Genomic DNA, 12,204 nt, shown 5'->3' on the forward strand with positions numbered 1-12,204 from the left:
TCCTGTTTCCGGTTGACTAATTTTCAAAATATACAAAAAGATCGAAATCAATGGCCAATGTATTTTCTCCATGTATTCCTAAAATACTTGGTTACACTTACCCCACAATGTAAGCAAGTAAATAAATATGCAGTATTGCCACACAAGCTGATGGTCTTTTTCATTGTGATTTGTGAGCGAATAAAAACAAGTACAGTACAGCTAACATGTTTTCCTCATAATTTTAATGTTATAATCAGCAAAAGATTATTTACAGTTTCACTGCATCACATTGTTACTTTCTTTTCAAAATTATCTGACTTTTTTTTTCCAAAATAGAATTTTACTACTAAAACACTACAGAATATATATAACTGCATTGAAAAGAATTGCAATTTTTAAAAAAATTCAAGGGAGGTGAGAGCCAAAGCTAGAGTATATGATAAAGTATCAAGGCTGTTAAGTGGTTCAACACATCACAAGTGGTTCAACACATCACAGTAGAAGTTGAGAGAACAAAAAAAAAAACATTGTACATCAAACAGTAGTTATTACTAGCCTGATGTTAGAAATCTGAAACCATGGCAGCTGTGTCTAGGATATGAGCACACTAACCTGTCCTAAGACTTGCAGGAGACCGTCAATTCATTCACTGAGCGTGGTAGAATTACATTCAGAGTGCTATCAGGAGGGAAACCAGGTTGAAACAAATACAAAACGAGTCTAACTATGATTAAAAATATGGTTAATTTCAATAGCGCCACTACTCTTGTAATACACACAAAGGGAGAGGGAAAACACTGAATTAAACCTTTACCGCTGGGGATAAGCAGAAACAGGCAGTAAATATGCATTTATTTACAGCACACATACGTTTGGTTAACGGCTGTCGGGGAGAAGGAGAACCGCTGAAGTTTACTGAATCATATAGAGGAGGCGCTGGCGATAACATGCAGTGTGTTCAGTGCTCCACCTAAGCCTTGACGATGGAATGGAACCAGAAGCTAGAAGATCAGCGCACACCAGCTCAGCATAGTCCGCTTCTGTCCTGAAGTCTCAGTTAGCAGCGGGTTAGCTTAGCGCAGCTAAATTCAGCTTCTACAATGTCCAAGCTTCTCAACTTACAGTAGCCCAATTTAGATGTACATTAACTCACATAAATGTTGGACTTGAGCAGTGAAATTTCAGGATGAATCCAAAATGCACAGTAACCTTTACCAGTGAGCTTAATTTGGTTATCTCGAAGTGTCAAACTGTTTCATGGTTCAGTACTTTTTGCTAGGGATGGGCGAGTAGTGGTCACAGGTATCGGCATTAGGCGATACTGGCCTTATTTTAAGGTATCGGGTACTCACGGAGGCTGCCAATACCAGCCACTGAGACTTAAGGCAAGGGGGGGGGGGGGGGGACACAGAGGTCAAGTAACTTCTTAGCAGTTGTTGGTGCTACACTGCAGCAGATTGGCACATTGGTGAATCATCATCTTTATCAAAATGTTCCATTGTGATCAGTAAAATTGTATAGATCAAAAGAAGCACAAATATCTGTACTTGGTATCGGTGAAGACTCAAAGAGTGAATACAGTATTCATATTGGTATCTATCTTGGGAAAAAAAAGTGGGATCTAACATCCTTACTTTTGCTCAACTTGTGGATCTGGTACAGGGAGCTGAACGGCAAAATTCACAATTTCGATTTGTGGGTCAAAGGCCTGTTTTGAATTTTGCTCTTAAAAGGGACATCATGGCAAAAAAAAAAATCTTTCCAATTATACATGGTCATTTGATTAAAACTGTGTGGGAGGAATAAGAATCGCACAGATGAATCCATCCATCCATTTTCATTCATCGCAGAACTCTGCCAGTTTATCTTATACCGTCCTCTGCTGTCCAATGAAATTAATGTCAATCTTCCCTCAGGTTTGCATTGTGAACGCCACGAGATCAAAGCCAGAAAACAGGTGAACTGTGAAGTTTGCGATGACACCTTGATGTCATTTTCAGTCAACAGTAGAGGGCGATGGGTTTTTTTTTTGTTTGTTTTGTTTTTGCACAATTATTATTTTCTTTTGGGGAAATGCGTGGGGGTTTAACTGTGTTACCCTATTTGGGACACATTAAGAATTAATAGTCCACCTACATGGTTAAAGTGCATTTTAGTTCCATGCTGAAATGTTACGTCAGCCCAAATATCCCCCACGTTTTGGAAGGAGTCGTCAAACCCTGTCAAAGTGACCATGTTTATCACTCGCTCATCGAAGATCTTTGTAACAGCAAAGTCAAAGGGTGGTGTTGTCTGACACTAAACTAAGTAAGCATGCTAAGCTCTACAGTGGCAAGAGTAGGCGTTAGAGGGAGCACCGATTCCTTCACTGGTGTCACATGAGTATGTCCAGGTCGTCCCCGTGGTCATCCTCCTCGGTTACCCGCAGCGATAGCACTTCCTCATTGAGGAACAGGCCGCTCAGACGCTCCTTGCGGGCCTGACGCTGTTCCTTCAGCTGACGCTTGCGCAGAGCCTTCTGCTGGAGCTTGCGCTGCTTCGAACGCTTCTATAAAGAGGCGAGGAGGTGACTAGAGACGCTTAGCAAAATACATTTGGGTCGGCGTATTAAAAAAAGCAGTCTTACTTTGGAGTCTCTGATGCGTTCGGCAGCGCTGGAAAGATTGCCATCGCTGTGGGCTCTGCTAATATTAGCAACACTGCTTCCGCTGCAGGCAGAAGCTGTTCCACCTGGAGGACAACACGACAGGAAACGTGTTAATATAAAAGCTTGACTAATTTAAAAATGGGTTAAATGTTACCAGGAACATTGCTTAACTTCAATTGTCAAAATCTGATTAAAAAAAAAAAAATTGAATAAGAGTTTTTTGGGGTGTGTTTTTGTATTTGTAAGAATCTGAAGCCCAAACTCTTTCATATTGCAAAAACCTAAACTGACACAAAGCAGTCAAATTGCAAGAAGTCCTTTGGGGCACCCCGGTGGCGACCATACCTGCGACAGAGTTGGAGGCCGCGGAGCTGGTGGAGGAGCTGGCCGAGCTGACCATGCTGGCGTTACTGCTGCTGGCCCCGCTGACGCCGCTCGCGCTGGCGCTGCTGTGGCTGCTCCTCTTCCAAGCCTCCCTGGTGCTGCTGGCCCTCTGCCTCGGACCGTGTTCTCTGATGTAGCTACGTACCTGGGGATGGCGCGTGTACGCACCAACGTTTTTTACATCCAAATCCTTCATTCATTTCTTAGGGCCCTCATCATGATGTAAGATTTTTTATATGGTGGGCAAGATAGTTCTCTACAGTTACTCAGTCAAGGGAAAAATTGTACTTGAACACTGCCCGGGTATGCCACGAATTACATCGTACCCGATCAACGTCAACATTATATTGTTTTAGCCAAATTGATTATACAAAATGAATATAAACAAAGCACTGCCCAGCCGCGGTGTGATGATTTGCTCTACTACTAACAATACAATAATATTCCCCCTTTCTATTCCCTTTGGGCATTTCTAACAACAGTTAATAGTCGTTACATATGAACCTCGTTACTTGATGGTTAAAAAAAAAAAGGCAGAGAAATTACTTCTTTTTTTGAAATAGACAGCAATGTTTTAGCGACACTGGATTTTCATTGTGGTTTTTTTTTCTCAATGGATTGAAATATTGCAGAAAAGATTAAACACTGTCCTACAATGGTGACTATTTCTATTTTTAGCTCATTTGCATTGGTTGGCCCACCGTAATGGGATTTCAACAATAAGAAAACATGTTCTACTTTAAATCACTCCTTTAGAAACGTCCTCTCCTAAACAGTTAAAATGGCATCTTTGATACTGATTATTTGCTTTCTCAACTACTGATCGGCCCAGTAGGTTATTCAAAGTTTGAAGATATTTTCACACCACACCACAACTTGCGAATGCTTGTTGTGCTGAAAATCAAACAATCCTGTAAAAATGGACAATCGCTTTTCTGTAATTTTGAGGGAGTGGGGGTATTTTCTAGTGGGCAAGTTGCATTGTGCTAAATATTGATGGTGCTATAAAAGGGAAAATGTTTAGTTACTCCACCTTCTAACATCACACCAAACTGGTGCATAGTTTGGTGTTTATTACCATAATGGCACCTATGACACAAAAATGAAAAGAATCCCAATTTTATAGGGCAGTGGTTCGTGGCCCACCTGCTTGAGTTTCTCATCAGTGAGACAGTTGAGCTCAATGATGAACTCGCTGTCCGTGGGGGAGATTTGAGCACAGGGGTCGATGATCTTAATGATGTCCAGTTGCTCTCGCAGGCCCATCTCTGTGCTGACCTTGCGACTCAGGTACTCGATGTATTCCACCTGAAAGACAAAGCAGGTGTCGGTGTGCCACTTGCTGGTGTCCTGACATGTGAACAAATCTGCCAGGTTTCAGTAGCATTACTTGTTCATCATTGGTCATCGCGCTCCACGGCAACTCATCCAGGTTACGGTGAGGGTGGGGCTTTGGTTTCCTTTTGGGAACCAAACAAGGTGAATTGGGGATACTCGGTATGATGTCAGACAGAACATCACTGTTGCTCGTGATGTCACTTCCTGGCAGCTGGAGGACAGATGAAGAATGTGAGGAGTTTAGCAATGCACACAGACCTCCAACAAGGCCAAACACGGTAACCGGATTATCACATATTTAAAAAAAAACCCTGACCATTCTTAGACATGGACTGTAAGTAGGTGTGGACTTTTCATTTACTCATATTGTAGCATTAGGGATACATCTTCCCGGACATAACCATTTTCGTTGTTTAGTGAATTGCTATGGTAAAGTATGCTTGAAGTAGTTTTAGCTCTATGTATTACTCAAAAGATTGGTGGCCAAGTTTACTTCATACCTGATCTTTAAAGAAGAAGCAATGACCGTCCATCGTGAGTGGTTGTTCATTAGAATCTGTTCATTTAAATCTACACCATCACATATTTCTTTCCCGGGACGAGACAAGACCCCTTTACATAGTTTTGTTAAAACCATTGACAAAGCTCTTGTGCCACAAACCAACCTGCCACTCAAACTCGCTATCTGACCAGTCCCAGTAGGTGCTGATGGAGGAGGAGACATCACTGCAAACACTGCCCTCGGGAAAGAGGTCCAAAGACGTCAGCTCTTGGTCATCCAGCAGGGAATAGCAATCATCCTGGTCACCCACAGATACAGAAGAGAAGAGCTCCTCGCTGCACTCGGAGCTTGCCACGCTTGTGCCACAGGAAGTGAGGTTCCACCTGGAGATCAATAAGTCAAGGTATCAGTTCAAGTGGGAAGTCTTCAGAAATGGAATGGCGAAAAAAAAAAGCTGAGTATGATACATGTACAAGGCTTCAAGTGGGAATACAGAGGGCCGTTGATCTATGATGGAGATCCATTCCTACTTCCTGAATTTCTATGCGCCACACAACATGCTGCCTGTGCTTTTGTTTTTTCAGTGGTCCAATGGGTCACCACCACAGGAGAGAGGATTACTGCCAGCTCCCTTGCTTCATTTCTTAGTGGAACTCTGCAGCTTTTGCTGCAATAGACGGCAACTTAGATCCTCAGTGACCCATCCTGGACACTCGCAGTTATCCTCTGGCACACACTTCAGGACATTCAAAGCTAGAACCAACAGTCTAAGAAACCGTTTTATTACGAGAGCTTTGATTGCACTGACGACTGACAACTGTACATTTACGAGGAATGTACTGTTCCTCTTTTGCATTCTAGCATACTTTATTTACAAACAGGGTCCTCTTTTGTTATTTAGTGTGTGAGGTTTTAGAAAAAATGTTTCTTTTTTTTTGTGTGTTAGCCATGGTTGCTCTCAGTCCCACTCGACCCGACTATGGTATGGTGCTCCACAGGGTTCACTTTAGGGGCCCTTGTTGTTTTCATTGTATTTGCTGGCCATGGGTTGCATCTTACAAAAGCATGGCATTTCCTGCTATGCGAATGACGGTCGTTCTGACTGTCATTAGCACTGTATATCCCATTGAGTAAAAAGGATGCTTTCTCCTGGAATGACGTCCTACATGTTATGGAAGCCCCCCCCATGTCTATTATTAGAACTTGCCCAAAAACACGTTTTTATTCTGTAGCTTTTGACTTAGCATGAGACGAGGCATTGTTTTACTGTTTGATCGTGTTTTGCTGTTTTTGTGCTTCCAACAATCTTTATTTTTGTATGTCTAATTTGTACGCCATGTACAGCACTTTGTACGCAGGCAAAGTTGTTTTTGAAGTGCTCGATGAATAAAGTTGAGTAATATTTTATAAGAGAGACGACAACATTGCTCCACAACAATTTTGATACGAATTTGTTAGCATTATATTTAAAAAATAAAAAAACAATAAATATAGAATGTATTGGGTGTCTACATTGCTGGAGTGGAGTCAGGGGCATTCTGATTCAAGCATTATTGACAGCGAAATTGAAGTGTCTCTTGATAATGATGCTTTGAAGTCAAGATGGCGCCGGGTAGGCAGCCGTCGGCAAGTGCTCTCATGAGCCTTGCTTTTTTTTGTTGTTTTTTGGTTTGTTTTGTGACTTTGTGTTTGTTGTTACGTCGTGTAGACCTGATGTGGACTTTTTTCAGCATTTTCTGGCCACGACATTCATCAAGGAGGAAACTCTGTGCTTGGTGGTTGCGCCTTCTCGGCAGCATGGGTATACCAGCACTGTTTTTGCCTGGGAGGAATGTCGGCGCCATTTGACTGTCGTTGCTGGACAGTCCCGGGGCGCTTGTGTCTTGCGCCTGTTATGGGCAGCATTTTTCACAGCCCCACTTTGTTCAGTGGAGAGATCGGTGCTGTTGAACGGTCTGCAGCTGGATGGATGTAAGGCTTGAGGAGCCGACGATGAGAAGAAAGGAGCGTTAGCGCGGAGCGCCGATGCGGATGTGGAACTGGGAGTCGCGGCTTGGAATTGAAGTGGATTTACATGGGACAGGAGATGTGAGCCAATCTCTTTTTCGTCAATGGACGCTACAGCTTCGTGTTTGCTTTCAAAACTTAGCTTGTAGCAGACGTGTGCACATTTTCAGCATGACGTCTCTGATCCACTGGTGAAAGGACACTTTGATCCTCTCCTCTTTCATCTATAACTGCTTCAGACAACAAAGTAAAAGTAAAGTGGTGAAGATTGCACGACTGTCTGTGTCCTATGTGTTGTGTTGTGTTATTTTTGTTATTTTGACTTCAAAATGGCACCGCGTGAGTGGCTGCCTTTCCAGCAGCTCCTATATTTTGTTGTTCTACTTCTTCCTTTCATAACTTTGCTGCTGTGAATCGGGAATTTCTTCATTGCGAGACTAATAAAGGTTTTCTTATCTTATCTTAAATGTTAACCTGGGCTCCTCCAGGGCATAAAGAGTTCCACATCTTCACGAGGTTCCCTTGACAATATTGTACTCACCTGTTGCCATGGAAGCGGCGTAGGGGGTCAGTCCTATGACAGGATGAGAGCTGACAGCTGAAATCACTGACGTCCAGGGTCCCCACATCGCTGAGGTTGGCTCTCTGGGAGAGAAGAGGGAACGGCTCCTCTGGGGCCAGAAACTTCTCATACTCCTCTGGGGCCAGAAACTTTTCATAAAGAGAGTCTGACATGGTGTAAATGTACCTGAGGAAAAAATATTCATGGTCAATATATACCGCCAAACATGTTGCAAGAAGCATTGCATTAAGTTTCATTCGAATATTCATCCTACTTGATTATAGCTACATCATCAATTGAGAAATTTCATCATAATGACCTTTAGGACAATAATTGTTCTACGCTAAGCAGCTGTTTTACAGGACCGCTTATACGTTATATCCATATGTGTAAATTGCTCTTTTAACGTTACCGTTTAAAGATCCATTAAAACAAATCTACAGCCATTCAGTAAGTATAATAGAACGACATATCAATATTGTCGATAGTATAATTTTCGGTGAGCTATTGTTTTTATCAGTAAATCATAACGTGTTGTTTGTACACAGCGCTGGCCATAATCGTTAGCTTTCTGCTATTGCTAAATGCCAACGGGGCGTTGACAAAGCCATCAAATTATACCAAAGTGATATTGCTGACCTAGGAGTATTTCTAAACATATTAACTACACATTAAATCGTTGTGAGGAAATACTCAGACAGAAAACACCAACCTATTGTCGTTCAATGTCTAAGCTTTTTCCGCGACCTCCATTTGCAAATCCTACCCACCGACGAGTTCCATCGCCAACGCGAGAGAAATGAATCATCGCGAGATTTACTGTTCACAAAATCAAGTGACGTAAGGCGGAAGTTGTCACTTACTCTAAAAGAAAACATGACTGACTTGACTGTTATTACAGTTTAGAGGCTATTAAGTACAACATTGAAGCCAGTATTTAAGAATGTCTTTGACCCAAGAAAAGGACAACAGCTTTCTGGGTGGCAGAATACCACCTGAAATCGAGTCGATGTCAAAAAACCTAAAGGATGTGGAGCAAGAGATGTTTCGAAAATTACTGAAAGGTACTTTGCTCGTTGATAGTCATTGGAGAGTACTAGGAAATAGATGCCATGTTGATTTATATGCAAGCAAATTCTGTGTTTTGATTGTGCATTCTGTATTTTTAGCTGTGGTGAATGCCCTAGAGGGGAAAGACTGCAGGGACACTATGAAGTCAATCGCAGAGAACAGTGTCTTTCCCCAGCAGAGGCTCAGTCACATTGTGGCTGGAATGTACAGATTGTTGGCCGAGGCTGTTCGGATACCGCAGTCATTACTTAAACAGGAGGTGAGCCTGTTTTCCTTATTGAAAATTATTACGGGTTACACCTCTGGTTCAAAATGTGATGGATTAAACGTTTAAGTACTCAATTTTTAAAAAACAACGTTTTCTGTGCGGTCAGAATTATTTAGTGACGCTTGTAAATTTGACCTTTTAAAACTGAACGTTTTTCAAATCCACACTAAATGTTAAATGATGTTTATACATTATTAGTGTTACTGTATTATTGTTTCCCTGATTTGTTCTTTTTCTTGATGTTTTGAGGTCCACAAAACTGTATATCAAAATCCTGAATTCCACCTTTATTTGTATGTCTCCTTCTGTTTGGGTTCTTGTGTATGTACAGGTATTTTACACCACTGTACTGTATATAATTTACACCATTTGATTTCCACAACACATCTCTTAAACTTGTCCCATTAAGGATTTTTTTAATCCCATTTGATTTGTGACCGTTTTTTAATGTCACTTTTTAATTTTTTTTTCCAGACGTGACTCATAATGCTTACAGTAGTAATTAAGAGAAGAAATAGTGCCAGAATGCATAAATGATATTGTACATCCAAATACTACTGCCATTTGTTTTCAGTACGTATTTGGAAATATTTTGAGTAACAAAATAACAATAAAAGTGCCTCTTACAATAACATCAGAAGGGATTTTTGTCAGTTCACAGTGGAGAGCACATCTACCTCACAGTCATGCTGGTCTAGCAAATCTCAGCTCCAGTCTTTCTTGTGGAGTATGCATGTTTTCCCTTTGCAGATTGTTTTTATGTGAACTTTTTTAAACTTTATATTTGGTGCAGAGTTGTGTTTCAACTATGAAAGCAACTGTCTCATAATACTTATGTCCCTTTGTAGGCCTTTAAAGAAGATCTTCGAGAACTGAGGCTAGTATCAAGACTTGATTACACCATGTGGATGTATTGCTTCGACTTTCCTTACTGTTTGTAACTTTATTGTCTTGACACCAGGATACCAGAAGACTTTATCACAGATTTCTGCAGTGTGGTTTTTGGAAATCGGTGTGTATTTACAATTCAGTTTTTTGTTGCATCTTCTCTTGCCTATCACCCTGTCAAGAATAATACAAATACATTTGTGGTAATGCAGATGTTGGAGCAACTGTTGAGAAGTTATGGTTTATTCCTCTGTAAAGCGTAATGTGTCATAGCCTACTAATGAAGAGCTATTCCTTCCTGGCTGATGACATGACCCACAGAGAGCATATGCAGATTGAACATAATTGGGACAAGGGCAGACCTTTGAGGGACACCACAGGAGACGGGAAAGTATGACTGGAACTGATTGTGCTACATAGCCTCCCTCCACATTTTCATAGGTGGGATTGAGGTCTGGACTCTGAGGGCGATGCTCCAGTTCCAGTTGTGATGTACACCTTCGGTCATTCTCACATAAGAAAACTCAGTGACAACCTAAACCTAGACTCGCAGCAGATGTCTTCATGTTTTTCTTAATATGTCAACATAATTTATTTATTTTGTGTTAATACCATTCGCTTGAACAACTGTAGCCGTACAACTCTAGAAGCGGCAACTTCTCAGAGGGATCCCCATCTGCCTACAATACATGAATTTAAATGGAGAGTGGATGTTGCCATTTCTACAAGGTAGACTGCAAAGGAGGCTAAACAGCTTACATATATTTTTCTGCTGTGGGTCTTGGAGAGTAAATTTGACGCCTGTGTCTCCTCAGCTCATTGGCGAGAGCACTGCAGCCTTCTGTCTTGATGCACCTGAAACTCTCAGATGGAAGTTTTCACCAATTTGAGGTACGCGTACTTGGATGATTTGTTTTAAATTTGATCTGGAATTTGGGCATATTCCATGCGCAGTAAAATAAACCGCGTTGTTACTATGGAAACAATTCAGCAATATCAAAATGTGCATTGTATTATCATTGTTTCCAATGAATAGCAGTCCCAACAAATGCATGTACACACGTAAGGCAGTACAAGTTGCAACATTTTAATACAGTTTATAAACTGCTTAACCCTTGTGCGCCATTATAGAACGGTCTGTAATATAATGTACTGTATAAATTGTTACTGTCACCAAGTCTGAAAACTAAAACCCAAGCGTTCTCGAAATGAGTAAGATACTTTGGTCGTTAGGGGGCGCCACACTCCATTCAAGGCTCCTCAGTTCAGGTTGGAGGCTGATGCATGAATTGAAGGCTTGTGCTGCAGCACCCAATTCCAAGTGTTATTCAACCAGGTTACAGAATAGTAGCAGAGCATCAATGTCTGATGTGTACATTTATCAACTAACATGTTATTGTTTTCCTGTGCAGGTGCCACCCGCTAAATTCCAGGAGCTGCGCTACAACGTGGCTCTGATCCTCAAAGAGATGAATGATCTGGAGAAGAGGAGTATTCTTAGGATCCAAGACTGATAAATGTTCCAGAACTGATGACAGCGCCAAGAGTGTTAAGAGAACTTGATTTCCTTTTTCTGACTTGCTTCTTACCTCTTCATTCTGTACACTAACCAAACACAACATTAGGTACACCTAGACAATGTAATGTGGCACTGTACTATTAAAACAAATGCAAACTTTACTTGATGGTTTGATTGATGGATAATATGATGGTGATGCAGATCTTGTCGTGATCATATAGGACCATGCGGTGTGTGTTTGGGGTGTCATTAGCATGTGTGCATTACCTGGTGTCTTGTGGTCAATATAACTTTAACAAAGCCGAAACAAAAACACCTGTGTGTCTAAGAATGAACATGAGCATGACTTTTTGTTTTGGTTGAAACATGACTCATTTTGAATGTCACTCTGAACATGACCTTTTACAAATTAAACCACATTTTATTAATATAACAGTATTACAGAAATTCTTTCTTTCATAATACAATATTGCTGGGAATTTATGTTCTCAAGTTCCCTTCAATATTTGCATCTGTGTTCTTGGATTAGACTCAGGGGTGGGCAATTATTTTCCCGGGGGGGCCAAATGAGAAGCAGAAAATATTGTGGAGGGCCGGGCCAAAAGTTAGAAATAGAAAATAAAGAAGATAGCACAATGTCTTTGTATGCCAGTAATAATGTAACATTCTCCTCCACCATCACACTCAGCACCGGTTCTCCTCAAGGATGTGTACTGACCCCCCTGTTGTTCACGCTCTACACATTTGACTGCTCTCCGACTCTTATTAGCGGTCCAGTTTGCGGAAAGTTTTTAACATGATAACAATCAAACCATTCTAGGAAATGTTCATTTACTCGAGCCACAAGCAATTCACTCTGAGCATGGAAATCGCCAGAATCGGACTGAGTAAGAATCGCTTCCTTGTTTTTCAAAGTCTCGTAGATTTGAGTCTTTCCGACTCCAGGCGTCTCCTGAATGTTTCGTACTTTGTTACCCGCTTCGTTTAATCAGATACATATCACTTTCCCTTCCATGGTCATTACTTTCTCCCTCTT

At 41.2% G+C, this 12,204-nt stretch overlaps 2 protein-coding genes across 3 annotated transcripts; one reads left to right on the top strand and one right to left on the bottom strand.

The window, feature by feature from the left end:
* Positions 1–207: 207 nt before the first annotated feature.
* On the bottom strand, positions 208–8,209 carry fam199x (family with sequence similarity 199, X-linked). Its single transcript, XM_086105794.1, has 8 exons — positions 8,135–8,209; positions 7,402–7,608; positions 5,017–5,236; positions 4,404–4,562; positions 4,160–4,321; positions 2,975–3,158; positions 2,609–2,712; positions 208–2,530 (listed from the first exon to the last, which is right to left on the bottom strand). The coding sequence occupies exons 2-8, from the start codon at positions 7,593–7,595 to the stop codon at positions 2,357–2,359; spliced, it is 1,197 nt and encodes a 398-aa protein (XP_085961920.1). The 5' UTR covers positions 7,596–7,608; positions 8,135–8,209; the 3' UTR covers positions 208–2,356.
* A 65-nt stretch (positions 8,210–8,274) lies between these two features.
* commd5 (COMM domain containing 5) lies at positions 8,275–11,329 on the top strand. 2 transcript variants are annotated; one of them, XM_086105795.1, is made up of 7 exons: positions 8,275–8,486; positions 8,592–8,752; positions 9,610–9,638; positions 9,723–9,773; positions 10,283–10,378; positions 10,465–10,540; positions 11,062–11,329. In XM_086105795.1, the coding sequence occupies exons 1-7, from the start codon at positions 8,366–8,368 to the stop codon at positions 11,161–11,163; spliced, it is 636 nt and encodes a 211-aa protein (XP_085961921.1). In that variant the 5' UTR covers positions 8,275–8,365; the 3' UTR covers positions 11,164–11,329. The 2 variants fall into 2 exon arrangements, with proteins under 2 accessions (XP_085961921.1, XP_085961922.1); XM_086105796.1 differs by lacking the exon at positions 10,283–10,378.
* The last annotated feature ends 875 nt before the right edge of the window (positions 11,330–12,204 follow it).

This window comes from Hippocampus guttulatus, chromosome 2, assembly GCF_054856545.1.
Source record: "Hippocampus guttulatus isolate MCC_2025c chromosome 2, RoL_Hgut_1.0, whole genome shotgun sequence".
NCBI classification, from domain to species: Eukaryota; Metazoa; Chordata; class Actinopteri; order Syngnathiformes; family Syngnathidae; genus Hippocampus; species Hippocampus guttulatus.

Excerpts from the sequence above, each read along its gene's own strand:
- fam199x (XM_086105794.1), bottom strand. The coding sequence starts at position 7,595 with ATGTCAGACTCTCTTTATGAAAAGTTTCTGGCCCCAGAGGAGTATGAG. Across the intron at positions 5,237-7,401 it reads CGCCGCTTCCATGGCAACAG|GTGGAACCTCACTTCCTGTG; the intron begins GTGAGTACAATA and ends ATTGATCTCCAG. Across the intron at positions 4,322-4,403 it reads CGATGACCAATGATGAACAA|GTGGAATACATCGAGTACCT; the intron begins GTAATGCTACTG and ends TTTGTCTTTCAG.
- commd5 (XM_086105795.1), top strand. The coding sequence starts at position 8,366 with ATGTCTTTGACCCAAGAAAAGGACAACAGCTTTCTGGGTGGCAGAATA. Across the intron at positions 9,639-9,722 it reads GAAGATCTTCGAGAACTGAG|GATACCAGAAGACTTTATCA; the intron begins GCTAGTATCAAG and ends TCTTGACACCAG. Across the intron at positions 10,541-11,061 it reads GAAGTTTTCACCAATTTGAG|GTGCCACCCGCTAAATTCCA; the intron begins GTACGCGTACTT and ends TTTCCTGTGCAG.